Source organism: Rhyacophila brunnea, unplaced genomic scaffold (assembly GCF_057557595.1).
Source record: "Rhyacophila brunnea isolate RB1 unplaced genomic scaffold, BYU_Rbru_1.0 scaffold_22, whole genome shotgun sequence".
Classification (NCBI taxonomy): domain Eukaryota; kingdom Metazoa; phylum Arthropoda; class Insecta; order Trichoptera; family Rhyacophilidae; genus Rhyacophila; species Rhyacophila brunnea.
Window position 1 is genome coordinate 27364043 of NW_028232882.1, and position 19958 is coordinate 27384000.

General features: G+C 35.7%; 1 protein-coding gene across 1 annotated transcript in view; it reads right to left on the reverse strand.

Moving 5' to 3' along the window:
- Positions 1 to 19958, reverse strand: part of LOC147070292 (cell adhesion molecule Dscam1-like) — a 122353-nt gene that overhangs the window by 25903 nt on the left and 76492 nt on the right. Inside the window, exons 2-13 of the mRNA XM_085949873.1 lie at positions 11383 to 11503; positions 10037 to 10247; positions 8659 to 8896; positions 7299 to 7452; positions 6774 to 6925; positions 5421 to 5511; positions 4778 to 4956; positions 3531 to 3676; positions 2812 to 2947; positions 1592 to 1711; positions 383 to 562; positions 152 to 296 (exon numbers count right to left, since the gene is read on the reverse strand). Of these exons, the coding sequence (XP_085805999.1) occupies positions 152 to 296; positions 383 to 562; positions 1592 to 1711; positions 2812 to 2947; positions 3531 to 3676; positions 4778 to 4956; positions 5421 to 5511; positions 6774 to 6925; positions 7299 to 7452; positions 8659 to 8896; positions 10037 to 10247; positions 11383 to 11503 (1873 nt within the window). The remainder of the gene's footprint in view (positions 1 to 151; positions 297 to 382; positions 563 to 1591; positions 1712 to 2811; positions 2948 to 3530; positions 3677 to 4777; positions 4957 to 5420; positions 5512 to 6773; positions 6926 to 7298; positions 7453 to 8658; positions 8897 to 10036; positions 10248 to 11382; positions 11504 to 19958) is intronic.

Below are 19958 nucleotides of genomic sequence, written 5' to 3' on the forward strand. Positions count from 1 at the left end.
CACTGTACAACATAATGTGTAGGTACCTAGTAATGTATCGATAATAATTAATTAATTATTATGAAGACTTAAGAAACTATACGCAAAAAGCGGGAACATGTGAATTCTGGGTATATAAAATCAAGGTTCCACTGTATATAGTATTACCAACCTATAGTTATTAGCATCCAGTCTGTTCATATTGTGAGTCCAAATAACCTGAATAGGATTATCTCCGTACACTTCGCAAATTAGAGTAGCTGAATCACCGCGCCTTGTCGATATGTTTTTGGAGCCATGTTCAAATCTTGGTGGCTCTAAAATACAAATAAAACTCATATTAATAAAAACACAATAGTAACTATTTGTAATAATATTGAAATGATATTTATTTCGTATTCACCATTGACACTGATTATAATAGCCTTGCTAAGTCCGGGACCGATATCATTAGTTGCTTTGCAGAGGTAGTGACCCTCATCGTGAGGACTGGCTGATTGAATGGAGAGGGTTCCGTTGTCCAGGATTATTGTTGGCCTTAAGTCCATCTGATCCAAAGATTGATAATTCTGTGATGTTTGACCTAAAGCAATCCAAGTAATTAATTATTAAATAAATAATTTATCATTACCATTCTGATCACGAATTATTTTCATTTCATGGTTAGTTTTACAAAAGATTATTTTCGGGTTTTTACAGAGTTACAGTGATTCAGGTCTGTTCGCTTTGACCAAAAGACGCCCACTGCTCGCCACGGGGTTCTTCTACCACTCTTCAACCCAAGCCAGCTTTTTAAGGAACCCCCGTGATCGGTCAAATCCGATCGGATGATCTTTTGATTTGACAAATCACGAGGTGAACCTCAGTGCCGGCGCGTAATGAGTTCAGCGTTGCGCAATGCGCGGAAAAATTATGATATTTGAATTTATTTCATTCCTCCATTTAAACCTTATAACTAAACATTTTATTTCTTATAGCTATTATAGCTTTTTTTATAAAACAAATTTATTATATTCTTAAACTATTGATTGCGTACATCATCTTTCATACTTTAATATTACCTTAACGTTTGCTTTTCATCTTCGTCCGGCATGTTACTTCCATATACCGGACGAAAGACTTTACATAAGAATAAAACATCTAAGTAGTTGAGCAGGGAATCAGATCAGGTGTTTTATTCAATTGTTTACAGAGATCAGGGTAACGGTTCGGCCTGCTTTTATTTAATATTTATAAACACCTAGAAAAGCCTGTTGATAACAGGTATGTGTCAACGTGTAAACACGTTTTATCGTGTAAATTGTAAGTTGATCGAAAAAGTTCAGAAGTTTCTGAATTTTCAGCGCAGTAGAACAATAGTGGTGAACCTGTCATTAAAAAAACGAACTACACAGCGCAGACTCATTTTGAGGTTAACCGATTTTCACGACCTGTCAAATAGTACCATACAGTATCTCGTTTACTATTGAAGAATGAGATTGGCGAGACAGTCAGCATTTTTACGTGTAAAAAGTTATTATCGCGTTAGTTTAAAATACACACTATTGGTTCAAGTAAATCCATGCACGTACAGGCGCGATAAGATTAAATTTTCAAAATAAGACTAGTTAACCTTGTCCTTTCATCCAGGATATTTGTGGTGTTGGGAATCCTCTGGCAGCGCAGTGAACATTCATCGGAGTCCCTATCAATGTGGAAATATCTTGAGGCTCAAAAATCCATTGCGGTGCAACTGTGAATGTAAAAATTATAATATTATTTCTTTATAAATTTACATGCTTTTCCCTATACAAATTTTCTGGCACTGCTTGAAATGTTACGTTTTGAAACATTTCGAAAGCTAAGAAACTGATAGGCCAGTTAGAGAACTCTTCTTCAATAGACATAATATAAGGACACTCCTAGACGTGTGATCGCCACATATGCGAGTATAATGGAACCATTTAACACATTCGCGGACACATGTTAGTGATACCTATAAATTTTTTTTTTTTTTAAATTTTCGATTTAGATAATATATAGAAATGAGTTACGACACTATCTAATGGAAATATGTTTGCACCGTGACACAAGTAGCAGGGAACATATTGTTTTAATCCAAAATATGACTTCTATAAACGTCATGTCGTATTCCGTTCCACAGTACAGGATCACGATCTCTGTAAATTCAATGATGGAGAGTGCCAACTCTAATGTCTTAGTATTTTGAATTATTTTTAATTTTTCATGCTAGTTTCAATTAGTTTTAACAGTTTCTACGTATGCGTACGTTAAAATTACTTGCGATATTTTATCCATAGACAATATTTTGAATAGAACCTGACTTGCAAACCATAGATAATAGACAACATTCTTATAGAAAATACATAGTGCCAACCGCTAAAAACAAAAAACACACGACATGAGTCGAAAATGTGTAGGCATGTAAAAAATGATAAAAAACGTTCATTGAGTTATGCGGGTGTCGATGCAGTGCGGTACGCGTGAGGTGAACTCATTGTTGTTCTGGTGATTTCGGCAGATTTTGCTAACTGACAATATTCGTTTAAAGGTTCAAAATGTGCTACGGGATGGGAGCTTCAGTCTGATAACATTTTTAACACCAATAAAAATGACATTACACACTTTTTGCCCGTAGTGGCAGCTTACTGTGACATCACGTGATAGTATGCAAAGGACGCTTAAAACAATAATTCTTCGAGCACACTGATATCTGCCCCCAGAACATTTTTACTATTATATTAAAATTTAAAACAAATTTTTATTAATATAATATACGAGGTTAATAATACATTATTTCATCATTTAATAAAATTATAATTTAGTCCTCACCTCGCACTACCAACTGTGAAGAATAATTGGCTTTCGCAGCGCTATTGCTTGCAACGCAAGTGTATGTCCCGCTGTGCATTGAGCTGACTTCTTTGATAATGAGAAGACTGAAAAATTCCACACTCCTTTGTTCCACCTAATACAGGAAAAATAATTTTATTGTAATCGATGACTGTAATTCAGTATAGTGACATCTGTGTAATTTATATAAAAGAATTTGTAAATAGTTGTGAGATTAACTCACAGATGTCACTGCGTAAATTAATAATAAATTTAATTAAATGAAAAAATATTTCGAGTCTCGCAGACTTGGTAGAATAAAATAATATAAAACGGAAAAACCTCGCCTAGGTGTTTTTATAGTAAAGAATAATATTCGTCTCATGATTTCCATTCTCAGAGCGGAAAGGAATAAACGAAGATAAGGAATACTCCTATAAGTTTCTGTTAAAAATATTATTGGGGACCGGATTTATATGCTAGTGCAGTTTTGTTAGTGTGTATGCACAGTTATGAGAGTTGCACAGAAATCCTTTTTGAGATACGCAGAATCAAAAAAATAATTTTTATTGTGCATATAAATGCATATTTCGGACGTTAGAGCATATTTGAGACATTAGTGCATACTTCATAAATAAATGCATATTTATGGGCTTTTGCACTTATTTTATAAAAAAAACATCTTAGATTATCGTAGTTATGATCAAGTTACAACTTACGTCCAGTGATGTTGGAATTGGTAGATTATCTTTAAACCAAGAGAAATAGATGGGTTGGTCTCCTGACATGACGCTGCAGGTTGCTTGGATGTTACTTCCTTCTTCCACATTTGACGGGAAAACAAATGGCGCCAACTGAGGAGGTTCTGAAAAACATACATTAATACAAAATTAATAATTGAAGTCGACGTGAAGTGCTACTTAACTGTTTCCGACCATGTCCGATCCTAATAAGATCATATGGGCCTCCACAGAGTAGAGGTTTGTATTAACAGATTTTGTTTTTTACGAGAAATGGATGTCAGCCACTTGCTCAACCTATTAGGTCCATACCCTGACTCACACACAAATTGAAAAACAATATGCGTACTTGCCAGATCCAGGATTCGAACCTGGGACCCACAGTGTGATAGTACAACACTTAAGCCTCGTGCGGCCACCGTGGGTGTACTGTAAATAGATAAGTAATTAGATTAAATTGGCTGAAAATTAACATTTAGAAGTATTCTAATTATCAATATGTAGGTATCTAAAAACATTTAATTATCTAAAATTAAAATAAAACTTCTAGAAAAGAGATTCTTAACCTTTTTATTTGACAGAACTCTTATTTTCTAGAGAATCGAGGAACCCATACCCGACTGACAAAGGTCCATGTCATAGTATAATAAAATATACATATTATGCAGCAGTAGGCAGTTTGAATAAAATTTTATTTAAAAACCTACAGTTCTTTGCAGTGGATAAAGTGTGCTAACAAAATAGTTACAGTTTTTATTCACAGATGCCACTGTTAATTTATAATAATAATAATATTAAAGAGGTAACACGCCTTTTCTCCAAAGCTATTGGGCAGGCCAATAAATATACCTACACTTAACAATGAATTGAGATTTTAACCGCTTTAGCATAAATAAAATAAACAGTGCATAGTAGGTGCTGACCTTCAGTACTGATAACTGAAATCTTCATTTTTGCTTTACACTTAAATATTACTTTATTACCAAATTTGGTTTAAGCCGTAACTTTTGCAAAATCCCAAAGCTCCGTGGTTCTGCAGAACCTGGTTAGGAATCATTATACTATAAAATGAGTGTTCGTTGGAGGTAGTATTTCAACTTATTATTACACGTCATTTTTTATGATAATTTTTATTATTATAATTATTATTAGTTTTCTCAATGTGTGTCAGACAGGCGAAACTATTTTGCTTGTATATAAATAGGGTTATAGGAACAATGGCTTACTGAGTACAATGAGCGTGAGGTCCCTTCTAGCGAGTTCTCCAGCAGGACTGGCCACTGAGCATGTGTACGCACCGGCGTCTGTAGGGCTCACTGAATAAACCCTGAGGCCGCCTTCATCGTCAGCACCATGTCGTAATCCAGCACCTACTGCTGCTCCTTGCCGTTCCCATTTCACCCCACTAATGAAAGTATAAAATTAAATAATTATTTATTAAGATTGGTACTGTAACAAAATTCTTTTATGAAGAGAAGAATATTAATGCAATTTTGGTATTTTTTAAATTAATTTTGACCTTTTGTGACTTGCAGGGTTGAGTACCCAAAATTGAGTCACTTGGCATAATATTAAATGGATCGGGAAACATGACATTAAAAAATAACACATTTTTTAAAATAACAAATAGGATACGATATATTGGAAAAATAGTGTCCATAATATACAGAAACTAAGAGGTGGACATGTATATTCAAAAAATCTCAAAATTCTTGTTTCTCCACAAATTATTGAGAATCTCGAGAATTGTTGTTGCCGATTTTTTTTTTTTTTTTTAATTAAAACAAAGTTATACTTAGGTGTGCTATATATAATATATATACCTAGAAGTATTATAATATAAGTATTATTAAAAAAAAAAGGACAAACCTTATTGGGTATCCAGAATATGGACAGTAGATTGTAATATTAGAACCCGCCACGGCTCTATGAGGTGCTACAAATCGAATATAGGGTGGTCCTAGAACAATTAAAAAAATTATACAATCACTAGGTACCCATACCATTTTGCACAACAATACAAGAGCGTCAACGGCAAGCTGCTATTTGCTTTATATTCATAAAAGTGTGTTCAGTGCTGCCAACATTTTTTTTTTCGACCATGTCCGATCCTGATAGGATCATATGGGCCTCCACAGAGTGGAGGTATGTATTGACAGATTTTTTGTTTTTTACGAGAAATGGATGTCAGCCACTTGCGCAACCTATTAGGTCCATACCCTGACACACACAAATTGAAAAACAATATGTGTACTTGTGTACTTGCCAGACCCAGGGTTCGAACCTGGGACCCACGGATTTATAGTCCAACGCTTAAGCCGCGTGGCCACCGTGGGTGTCGTGACTGCCAACATACAGAATATATATTTATTAAGAGTTGGGAATCAAGGCCTTATTACATCAGCAGACTTGCAGACCCGAGCAGATTCAACGTTCATGGTGAGCAATCGTCGACTTTACATAGCAGCTACATGGAACGATTTAGCTACCAACTCAATCGTGTTGATGCTTGATAAATACGCTCAGTTGCGTGTTAACAATAAATTTAGACAAATTTAATAATGAGTTGCTGATTTTATTTACTAGAATCTTATTTGTATTTTGTATTATTATTGACTATTAAGTCACTGTCAGACATCCTTCATTATGGAAACGTAATATAAAAAAAAAAATTCTAATTCGGATAAATTACGGATAATAATGATAATAACGGAAATCCGTACATTCTTGGTGATTTTCGACATGATCGTGTCCATAAAATTAATAGGAATTGTTTCAATTCTGTGACGACTCCAGATATATTGGGAATAAAGGTACGAGTACTAACACCATTTTAAAAATTTTTGGAAGTTTTTGAAAGATTTTGAAGAAAGGGCTGATAAAATAGGCTCTTGACTTCGTATTGGAAGGCCGTTATTACTATCCACAGAGTGTATACAGTGGAGCAACGGGATGATGGAACCGATGGACCCGAAAGTCTGACCAGACTTGGAAGCTCAACGCTAATTCGGATAAATTACAGATAATAATGATAATAACGGAAATCCGTACGTTCTCGGTGACTTTCGACATGATCTTGTCCAAAAAATAGGATTTGTTTCAATTCGGTCACGACTTCAGGGACGACTCAAAGGTGACTTATCATGATCGAGGGCGATCTTGGCAGACGGTTGACCCGAGAATCTGTTAATGTAATAAATTTGAGAAACTTAATCAATTTACCGTAAATGTTAAGTCTTGCACCATGCTCAGTTTCTCCAATAGAGTTGGATGCTCGACAAGAGTAGAGTCCACCGTCTTCCGCTCGTGCACTTGATATGTTGAGATGGCTTATGACATCCCCTGTTCTCTCCACATACTGACCAATGGAAAACCTGTAATAATTGAGTAGGTACATCGGGTATTTTTAAAAAAATAGTTAAGAATCATAAACATCTAAAACTTACTGTCAAAAATATGGAACTGGTTAAGATTTTAGAACTTTTTGTCTTCTGTGTTTCAAGGAAAACCGCCACTAGACATAATACAGTACAATGATATGCAATATTATTATTTTATATTTCATGATATTTTTAATACAGATAAAATACGAATTGAGTACAATTCAAACTAATTAAAATTAATAGAAAAAATATACATTTAATTGTTCTCTCAGCATTCAATTGTTAGTAGGTGAGGGTGAATGACAATTTTATAAAATAGAGTCGACATTAAATTAGTTAAATTAAAAATGGCCCGTGTTTAGACCTGTGCGTTGGAAGTAATTCTTGTAGTGGTTGATTATCCAGCAACCACGTGAATCTAGGAGGCGGTGCACCTGACGCAGAGCATCTCAAGGAAACTGGTGGACCCGGACGAAGAGCCTGCTCGATGAAGGTGTACACCATTTCCGGTAGTGTATCTGAAATTACATGATAAAATGTAAAATAGGTTTTGTTATAGATGAATACTTCTAGGATCAATCATTCGTTAACTCAGGGGTAGTCAACCTTTTTATACCTACCGTCCACTTTTGTATCTCTGTTAGTAGTAAAATTTTCTAACCACCCACCGGTTACACAGTAATGGCAATTTATAAAGTAGGGAAGTAATTTTACTTTATAAAATTTATAAAGCAGAGTTACAGCAAGTTAAAGCATATAATAATAATAATTACTTACCAAATACTTTGTCAGAATTTTGCTAAGTTTGGCAGAATAAATCTTTATAAAACAACTTTACTTACTGTAGTTAACTCTATCTTTTTATTTATACTTTGCATACATAGAAGCAAGAAGTCTAATGAAATTACTGAGGCTGATGCTGCGAAACTAAATACAGGATATCTGGCTCAATTTTTGTGAGGAACAAACGAAGGTCTCATTTTTGGGAAATATAATGATGTATGAAAACATAATGGAAATGTTTTTAAAACCCCTACCGCCCACCATGAAAGCTGAAATGCCCACTAGTGGGCGGTAGGGACCAGGTTGACTACCCTTGCATTAACTCATCAAAATGACATTGACTATGAAGATAATATAAAAGACTTCTCGATGATCAGTAAAATTAAGCTTTATAAAACTTTCATCAGGCCCATATAGACAAAAAAGACGAGAGAGGAAGCCGGATATATTTGAAAGATATTGAGAATGGTTTTCGGAGTTATATCCTATCAAAATAGTACATGGTAAGAATATTACAACCACAAACTATATTTACACGTTACACTACTCTGTTGGTTAGACCATGTCTTTAAATGGGAGATACCCAACCATCTAAGAGGCTCAATTTGAGTAAAACAAGAGATATTGTCACAGTTAAACATATCATAATATACCCTACTGATCTAGTTTTGATTGAGAAAATGCTGAAAATCGTTTCCGCTCCATTGTTTTGTTTTGACAACAAGACGTACATAATAATTATTAAAGTGTGTCACCCTTGTGATGCTGAGTGGTATGATTGCTACACATACATGAGCATTAGTAATACCTACAAATTTATTGAATACTCATGGTTAAGACACAATGGGAGGTCACTTTTATTGATACTATTCAGGTGGTAGTCTTGTTGCGTTATAGATGTAGGTATTATAATAATATAGTACTAATATTTTAAATGTTACCTCCAAGTCTCACTTCTGCAGTAGCCTGCGCACTTTCCAGCCCTCTCCTGACGAAACACTGATACAGTCCAGTTTCTTCTCTCCGGACTCCAGTAAGAAGTAGCCTGGAGGGCACCAGTCTCCTGGCACTGCCTCCTGCAGCCAGAGGCCTTCCTTCGCGAGCCCACTCCACATCGCCGCCTGGTAATCCGCCATCCACCGAGCAGTTCAAGGTTGCGGCGCCGCCGGAGTTTACTACCTGGTAATGGAAAGTGAGTTTGAGAATACAATAATATTAATATTATATTATATTTTACTGAGATAATGATTAATAGACTTACTGAGTGTACCTTTTGTGAGAATGCGATGTGTATTAATAATTGTCGAATAACGAACTTCTTGTCCACGTGTTAAATAAAACTGTGAGCTAATAATCCCTACAGTACAGCTAATCGCACTTACGTTTTGAAATGAGGACCGCTTTCAAATTTATCATTTCATTTCACGGTCCAGTGGTGTACAGATCTACTAATTTACGTAAAATATAGGTATCTAAAACGATCAGGAGTGGTGTTAGAATTATTTTTAGTAAACTTTTGGTTTATTGCTAAGAAGAAAGGGAATCGCATCTAAAAGGAGAGTCGATACATTATTTAAACCCGCCTCTATCATGCGTTGCCGCCATGACAGGTACGTCACTGAGAAATCTTTTATATGCGACTTCCTGAGTTATCGCCGATTTCTTGTTGTCCGACAGTAGTTGTCAAGCTTAATCGCTACTAAAAATCAACCTTCTTCTTTTAAGGTGAGATTTAGTGAGTCACCAGCGTATCCGGAAACTTGTACGTATGCAGTTCGCCGTATCACACTTCACCGTGAAATGTTGTATCGGAAATATATGGCCGTATATTAAATACCTCTCTGGGTCGTATAGTACTGAAATAAAATTCATGTCTAAATAAAACACGGTTCTTGCCGGCTTACACTTTACAGGAAGCCAACAGCAAACAAATTGTGAAAATATCCGATATACAGGATTATTTTTTAGGTTTGGTTAGGTTACATTAAGTTTTCATTCTTGAATTCATGAATTTTGCCAAAACGAGCTATGAAAATTGAATCTAATGAAATTGGAGACCGTATAGTATACGGTCAATCTTTTTCCTATAAGAAAGCTCACGGCGAACTGTGCCACAGTGAAATGTTTTATGTACAATTTACATATAACCAGTCACCAGTGTCGTATTTGTAATTTATTTGGCCCAACTGACTGTGCCAGTGACAAAGGAACTCTGTCCCAAACTTGAAATATTAAAGAAATAATAATGCAACGTCACTTGGTCAACTTGTAGGTACTCGACAAATACAATCACATTACACACAATTATTCAACTATTACCAATAACGTAGGATCCAAAGAAACAACTAAGGCTTTCGTGATAATCAGCGTCGTAACAGCCGTCTGTTCTCCCCCAGGAGACGCCGCTCTGCAAGCCCAGCGTCCGGATACATCAACAGTAACTCCTCGTAGCACCAGGCGGCCGCTGGTGCCTCCAGAACCACCCATGCCAGCTACAGCTTCTCTTCGGCCATCGGTTTCTCGGTACCAACTGAAAATAATTATTAATTCATAATGAAAATTCATTATAGCTCTATTATTACTATATTACTATTCTGAGACTCACGATTGTACTCAGCCAAAACCAAATGCCGCCTATTCAACGCTTGCATTCTGACGGTGCTGCTTTACGGTAACAAATCATGACACCTTACAAAGGCTCAGAGCAACCGTAGGTATACTGAGCTTCAAAAACAGATATTTGCGACGGATACTGGGTGTGCGGTAGGTGGTATGACTTTAGGAGCAACGAGGAGATTCTAGCAGCCTCTCATCACGCTGAGAATGAATAAGCGACGTTGGACCTATCTTGGCCATGTGCTGCGGATGTCAGAAGAGAACCTCAACCTGGCTTGCCTGTTCTTCAAGCCGACCGGATTCCGGCCGCTAAATACTATATATAGAGTGTATACGGCGGAGCTACGGGATGCTGGTTTGATCTGGAACGAAGCAAGAAGACTGGCGACCGACATGGATTCTTGGAGGCGCCGTTTGGTGTTCATAATATGCTCCAACTAATGGGGGGGGGGGGGGGGATATGGCCGAAGAAGACTATTTTATATAATAATTAATATAATTTTCTATTAAATTAATATCTATTATCTATGCCCTATGGTATGCAGGTTGGGTTCTGTTCAAAATATTACGTATGCACAATTAGAAACTGTTAAAATTAATTGACATTAGCATGGATAATGAATAATAGTTCAAAATGCTAACACATTAGGTTGGCACTCTCCATCATTGAATTTACAGAGATGGTGATCGTTCAAAATATTCTACAAAATGACGAAATCATAGACTAAATTTGTCGCCGTGGCAGCGTGATATCACGCGACGTGCATCTCAATAATTAATCACAACTTTAGGGCACTGCGAAAAATGTTATGTATCTCATTTATACCTTTTTGTATAATATGTTTGAGTTCGTTTTCGTTTCCACTCACAGAAGTATTGTCAACATTCGTCGACGCAACAATACATACTATAGTGATATCATATATTTTAAATGCTATTATTTTGTATTGAAAAATAACATATACATAACATATAGCACCGTTCAGGAAGCGACAACTTAACGATATTCACAAATTCGTTTTTCATTACTAGCAGGTATATATTCTTACGTGACTGTAGGTGGTGGATTCCCATGGGCAATACAGGTGAGTTCCACGTCCCTTCCTTCCATCACAGTCAGTTCTGCAGGTGGCCTACTGACCAGCCGTGGTGGAACACTTCCTGAAGGTTCTGAAAATCAAAGAAAAATAATCATTTGTTTAGTTTGCGTGGGTAATGTGTGACATTTTAAGTCCAGTTGACAAAGCTTTGTGGTGAAACTCCTCTAAAAACAATATTACATAGGTAATAATAATAAATAATAAATTAAAATAAATTTTCATATGTTTTCTCTCAGGCGTCAAAGCTAATTTAAGACAATAATATTGTTATAAAGTAAAAGGCAATTTTTTATTCTCCATAAAACTGATTTTTCAATGAATAACCGGTTATAGCATGTAGGTTTTTGGTTTTCAATATATTATTGCGTCGCCATTAAAAGCATTTAATAATTATTTAGTCTCATATAAAACAGTTCATGTGGTATTCGGACGTAAGCGCTATGATAATTTATTTCGCGCAATATAAACTTCTATTTCACATGGCTTTATTCGTATATTATTTATTCATAAATGGACGGTTTTCGTTCATTTTGTGAAAACAATAAATTTTAGTGCGTACGCAATGGGATTACAATGTCCTACAGCGATTTTTAATGAAAAAAAATGCAAACGGCCAATAAATTAACGTATAATGACTTTATATTACGTTGTAGTACTTTATTGGGGCTACTAAGCTACTGTCATAAGAATAATCATTATGTCGCGGGTATGTTGGTAAAGCATCATCATATAGTTAAGTGGACAGCAACTTATGGCACGCGAAAGGTTTTTTTGGTGTCACGGCCTGAATAAAAACGAACCATAAGTGCGAGTGAGAAAGCATTCGGCACGCTTATATCTCCGCAATATCCGTTAGAGTAAGATAGAATTTCTACGGCTGAAATAAATATTTTTTGTAAACGTCGCCGGTAAAATATTGATTTGAATGACTACATTCATTTTAAAACTGAGAGCACGTGTTGCTGAAATTTGTTGTTTTTATTTTAAATATAAAGTAAGTGGTAATTATTTTTAGTTAATTTAGTAGAAAATATGTTTAACTACGTATGTTGTAAAATTAACATGTTGTTTTTAAATGTGTGTTTGCACCCAGAGTATGGACCTAATAAGTTTAGCAAGTAGCTAATATTATCTATTTATCGTAAAAACAAAAATCTGTCAGTACAACTTACACTATGTGGAGGGCAGTCCCATATGTATTTTTTGGATATTATATAACCCTGTACTTTATTTCCGTATTTCGCACGGTTGAAGTTGTGGGCAAACGCTAGTGAAATATTGAGTGGTTGAGTGTACATTAGAAAGGGGATTTTGGATGCTGGGGAGTGATTACACAAGGATTCAGTCCAAGCACAAAACTTTGATGTTCAGATGACTGGAGCGTTGGAGCTGGTTCCATGTTCACGCACTCATACAACTAATACGATCACTCTCACGGTTACATTGTACTGATGTCAGATAGGTGGATAATGAGCTATGATTGTTTATGAATTAAGGTTTATTGACGTGGCGTTGGTCGAACCGTAACTCGTGGTTGAATTACTGTTTTGATGACACCATGGCGGTCAAACTAGTGCATGTTTTAACGCTCTCGTGGCCTATAGGTAACTATGGTTTTGCAAACACGGTTAATCGTTAACTTATTGAAGTGCCTGGATGATAACAATGAGTCTTTATTAGGTAGAGTGGAAATATGGGATGGGATTTACGTCACGATAATTGGCGCCAAAATTGAGTTTTATATGAGCACATATCAAGAGCTTTAAGTTTTTTAAGCAATATTTCTGTGAGCACATTGGAGTCGTCGATGTAAGGTTTGATGGTGTTGTAGATGTAGTCGGGGTCAACACTGTTGGTAGGCATCAGTGTGAGAGTCGTGATGTTGTGGTGGATGTGGAGGTCGTCAGAAGGAGAGATGAGAAGTCAAGATTAATTTGGTGGTTGCTCCGATGTATGGAAGAGCGAGTTTTATTTGCAGCGTAAACAGTCGGTACAAGAGTATGTTACATTTTTAATTATGTTACAATACTATGATACTGTTCCGAGGTCCGATCTCGGTAGAATGAGATGTTGTGTGGAGCGATTCCGAGACTGAGATACTAACAAACCGGGTACTTATATTCGAGTGACATGTCTAATGAATTATTGACGTACTCACAATCAAAATAATATCACAAAAAGAATATTTAGGAAATAATTATTGTAATTGAGTCAGCTACCATATGGAGTTTGCGTCATCGGATATAATATAACTGACTATGTGGAAACATGGATATCGCGTAAATTACAATTGCAGTAAGTTATTTACCGATTTTGCCATAATTGGACACGGATAATATGATATTTAATATCACCGATCAATATGCTGACACGGATTGAGTTGTTTACCACCATAAGCATATACGCAGCCTCTACACAAGATAGTTTATAGATGATAATAATTATTAAGCGCCATGCATTTTTATACAAAATAGATGATGGTACACGCTAATGGCAGATAGTCGCAATATATTCGCGAGCCTATCGTTCTGCCTCCGTGTTTGGTGTATCGGAAATTTCCATTAGCAATAAATAACGCCGAGGCCTGCACCACAGTGGATCGCTGGACCGCATACACCCTCAATCACCTCTGTATTATAATAGGCCCGCCAAATTGCATACGACTAGATAATACATCCCTGTACAAATAACTCACATTTTTTTATTATAACTGCCCTATACTATTTGGATTTGTTTTCATCATCATTATCAGCCTGAATCTATCTACTGCTGGATGAAGGTCTCTCTAAGCTGATTCCACCTTTCTCGGTCCTGTGCGTTGCGTTACCATGTACTTCTGTAGAACTTTATCATTCCATCGATCTCTCGTCTAATCATCGATTCTCTAGGTCTACTTTGCGGGCGTTTTGTTCGTCTTGGATACTACTGGATGACTAAATTTGTCCAACGATTGTCCCTTTTTCGAGCTATGTATCCATCTCATTTCCATTTGAGATTTTTAGTGAACTCTATTACATCGCAAACCCTTGTCTATTTCCTTATCCACACATTACTCTTTTCATCTCCATACCACGTTGTGCTACTCTTAGTGTATAGATATACTATTCTTCGCGTGGCTTAAGCGTTGGCCTATTGCGTCGTGGGTCCCAGGCTCGAATCCTGGGTCTGACAAGTACACATATTGTTTTTCAATTTGTGTATGAGACAGAGTATGGACCTAATAGGTTGAGCAAGTGGCTGACATCCATTTCTCGTAAAAATAAAATCTGTCAATACAAACCTCCACTCTATGGAGGCCCATATGATCCTATTAGGATCCGACATGGTCAAAAAAAATACTTAATCTATAAAGTAACTATAATTATTATTATCACAAAAAGCGGACCCGATAAGCGAGTGTTACGTAACATGTCCGCTTATGAAGGCGTGGGTTACGGGTTCAATTATCTATTAATCCCGGCTCCAGCAAATTCTCCATTATGTTTTGCGTGTCTGACAAATTTGTACATATTATGCAATTGGCCGTATCACACTTGATAGTTAGCAGTTGTATCGGAATAATTATATGGATGTAATCAAATTCATGTCTAAATAAAACACTAAAGGACGCAATAAAATAGGTAGGTAAGTAATAATTACAAATAAAATCATCGTAGTTTCTTGTAGGTATCAATTTTATTCGTACCTATTAAATATCTGATAATAATGACAGCGTTATTATCAGAATATATTCGATACTAATTAAAATAAAATTAATATTCTTATTCAATCTAATAAAATTGAACATTTCTATCTGCAATGCTCCACGAACAACGCTTATTTTTTATCTCAATGCTATACAATCATCTATTTCCGGTAAAACTATTCACGATGAACTGTACTACTATCTACGTACAATTACACCTAACAATGTTTGAACCCACATTATTATATAGGTCTAACAGATTAAGAAAGTGGCTATCAATAATATTTTTCGTTATGCTCACAAACCGCTGTGTGAGATTGTCAAGATCTATATCGGATTGAAGAGGCAATAAGAAAAATATCCAAAGCCAATGTAAACGTTTAATAATCGTTTAGTATCGCCACTGGTATTTAGGTCACATGGTATACCTACCTACAACTTCCTGGCATATTATTTTGTATATTATAATTCTGTATGTATGTATACATGTTTTCATTGTACAATGGACCAAATATTGCATATTTTATGTATAGTGTTAATATTATTCCCTTCATGCTAATAAATATTTTTTAATTAAAAAAAAATGTCGGATAAGTTCGGAAAGGTGGGAGAAAACACATTACAAATATCTTCATCTAGAATCATGGGTGGCCAACCTGCGGCCCGCTGGGTGTCAACTTGTGGCCCGTGGAGCAGTGAGAAAATAAAAATAATATTAAATGCTGCCGCTAGATGTGCTAATTTCGCAAATTGAGATTCAATATTGGTTAATGATTTTAAAAACCATGGTGTGGTTTTTGCTGCATTTGAACGCCATTCTCCGTAGACGTGAATTTATTACCGGGACATTTACAAATGGAACATTGTGAAATATGTTTCGATGAACAGTTAAAAGATAAATTCCATCAGGTTGGTTTGGAAGAGTTTTACAAAACATATTTGGACAAGGAGAAATATCCTGCATTTCACAAACATGCTCTAATAATGACTTCGCTATTTGGAAACACTTACACGTGTGAACAGCTTTTTAGTCGGATGAAGCATATCAAATCCCGAGTGAGAACACGAATCACTGATGTGCATTTGGAAAACTGTTTGCGTGTAGGAACAACCTCGCCCGATATCGATATTGATGCACTTAGTTCTGCCACACAGAATCAAACTTATCACTAAAATTTATTATTTTTATATTACCTATTTTGGTTAATTTTTATTATTCAAAAAAAGTCTAATCTAATAAATATGTTTGATTCTCATTTTTGTTTTATTTTATTAATATATAACATATATTTCTTTTTCGTTTTGTATAATAAAAAAAAAATCGGTTGTGCGGCCCGGTAGGAAATCTCATTTTTAGAATCTGGCCCGGCTGCTGAAAAGGTTGGCCACCCATGATCTAGTTAGAATTTGACGTATCTCTAAAATATATATCAAGAGAATTCTACAGTTCTTTGGTTAAATAGTCAAAAGGGAAAACTTTTATTTGGAAAGTCAACGGAAATATCAAGGGTTGATGAGTCCAACCAAGTTTAGTGAATGACGCTAATAAGGGACACTGAATACCTTCCGAGTGGTAGAATGCAGCGATCGCTACAATATATACATAATTAGAAAATTATTTAAAAAAGACTCACGATCCTCTACAGCGACGGATACGAAACTTAGCAGAATTCTGAATACCTACTATAAACTGATTCAAGAATGAAGAGGTAGGTTGGTATATTATCTTAGTCAATAAATGTCATATAGATAGGGACATAACTTACGACATTCAAGATTCAAGCACGCGTAAAAAGAGTCTAGATATAAATAATATCTTAGTGTAAGTGAGGTCTTCGAAAACTTTGAAAAATCACTTAGGGTTTTAAAAGGCAGAAAAATTCCCGCGTTTGTTTAGTTAAATCAAACTTCCGTATCCATATATCAATATTCCGCAGACGAAAATTTATTCGCGCGCGTTTTTTTCAGAAATAATTTATGACGGACCAAAGACTAACACTGCCACTTTGTTATTGTCGCTGGTTCGAAAAAAGAAAGATGGCGGTTCGCGGCGCAAGATTGCCAGCTGATTTATAGTTTTCATTTCTTCGGGATCGTCGCTTCTGTGCCTTTTTTTATGACAGATTGGAAAACTTTTGATAGGGTAATATTGCAGTCGGTGAATCAGCAACATTTTTGGTAAATTGCAAGGTTCGGAGGAGATCGCTTTTTTTGTTTTACACTTCTTTCGTTTGTTTTTTAAGCGCGGCAATTTTTATCGTGTTTCTAAACAAAATTTGAAAAGAGAATGCCGATAAATTTCTGTTTAAAAGTGGGGAAGTAATAGCTATTGGATAAAGTAAATATCCCGAAAGACCGCACTTCACCATGATTAAAAAAATAGCCGTTCTGACTATATTATTCTGAGGATTATGGTCCAGTTGGCCGTCATTTTCTCCCTGTGGAAAACCCGTGGCATTCTTCATTTTATCCGTTCATAATAAAGGGATCTTTTTCTCGTCATCTCCGATCTCCGGCCACAATATTACGGATTGTTCTAGGTTGTCGTTCTCCTTTTGCGCTAAGTATGTGATTGAAGAAATTGAGAGTCCAATGCAGGCAAAGCAAAAATTTCTCGAATCCGGAGTTTGCCTATTGAGCCACGTCCGTCTTCTCTAATTACGATGAAATTAACTAGTACTATAATATAGTATATACGTCCAAAATGCTTAACAAATTGCGTTAATTTTGACAATCGGCTTTTGTAGTTTGAATCAAGATATCACCTTCCAATAATAAAATTGGTACCTATCTTAATTACTAACCGACGGCAGGATATTTTCAAATTTAATTGTAACGTACTTGTACGTGCTAATAAAGAATTTAGAAGATTTGAGAATGTTATATACCATATAGTATATAATGATATTATTAAAACTAAGGTGTTTTTAAATAAAACAATATCTTCACTAAACATATAACACACATTATAATATATTATTTTTTAAATACTAGGTACAACAGGCCATGAAGCCTAATGACAATAATGACGTGAAACAATCACAAACACCAAGACTTTTGAGAAAATCACATAAATACCTATTATAAAGGTACCATAATATGGTGACCACAACGGGAGTCGAACCCAGCGCATATATTATATACTCAAGGCGGCTATAGGCGGTTATCGAGGGTAGCTTGTCGTAATTATCAGGGCTCGAAATGGACCGGAACGCACCGGAGCGTTCCCGTTCATAAAATCTCCAAAATTATCGCTCCGTCTCGTGGAAATATTAATTTGATCGCCTGAGCTAGATATGTCATATAATAAAAAAATCTAACAGACTTATTTTTATAAAATACATATACAGTTAGATAACAACGTTAATATTTTCATAATAATATTATCGAGCGCTCCGGTTCGTAAAATTTTCCATTTCGAGCGCTGGTAATTATGTATTAAGGTGGTTAATTATTACAATAAATTAACCGTCTGAACAGAACTGTCAAAAAGTGATATGGTTTAACATCACCTCTCTTAGCTGTGTTAACTTTTAGAGCGAGATAAACAGTTGTGACAGTTTAGACGGCTAACTTATTGTAACAATTATACGACCTTAATACATAAATATAATAAACTACCCTCGATAGCCGCCTATAGCCACCTTGTGTATAGAATCGTATCCGGAAATTTGTACGTATGCAGTTCGCCGTATCATACTTCACCATGAAATTAATGTTATATCGGAAATATATGGTCATAATATATTAAAGACCGTCCAACTTCTTTGGCTCGTAATTAATTATAGTATTGAGATAAAATTCATGTCTAAATCAAACACAATTTTTGTCGGATTACAGGAAGCCAGCGGCAAAAAAATATTGAAAATAGCCGATATACCTAGTGGAGTATATGTTAGGTTAGGTTAGAAGTCGTATCCGGAAATTTGTACGTAAACAGTTCACCGCAGTACGTGAAACATGAGTTCGTGTAACATTTAATCAAACGACAAGTTCTTCGTTGAACATTTCACCGTGAAGTATATTTGTAGGTACGTATACTACAACATGTGACGAATTTTATGAGATGCCTTTACTAGGTTAAGTTAGGTTAGGTTAGGGTTAATCTAATTGGAATAGTGTTATTTGCAAACTATCGCCGCATTTTGTAAGATACGTACAAATGTATTCCACGGTGAAATGTTCAACGAAGAACTCGTCATTCGATAAAATGTTATACGAACTCATGTTTCACATACTGCGGCGCACGAAAAAGTGTCTCACTATGAACTGCATACGTACAACTTACATGTAACCAGTTTAAGTTAGGTTAGGTTAAGTTTTCAATCTTGAATTCGTGAATTATGCCAAAATTGGCTATGAAAATAGAGTTGACCGTATAGTGTACGGTCATCTCTTTCCGATAAGAAAGCTCACGGCGAACTGTGCTACGGTGTAATGTAATACGTACAATTGACATGTAACCGTATGCGCTGTGTCCCATGCATAAGACCAGTGTTAACCCACTGGACTATGAGGACCCAGTGTTACATTGTATCGTTGAATAAAAAAAGTTTATTAGAGCATTTATTGTTAAGTTTACCAAATTATAAAGAAAGGCGTCTTTGTAAGTCGATGTCATGACTACCACTCGATGTCACGGTGACAAGCGAAAAAAATGTCACCGAAAACGGAACGAGCAGCGCTTACTTCCTGAACTAACAAGGTTTTTCCTGTAGCGTTTCTCGTAAAATGTGCGCAAGGTATTTTTTTTTATTTATTTTTTATTTCACTTTATTTCACAGCGCGTTTTTCATTAAGGGCGATTCCTTTGTTTAGTGCATTCTTCCCTCTGGCGTTG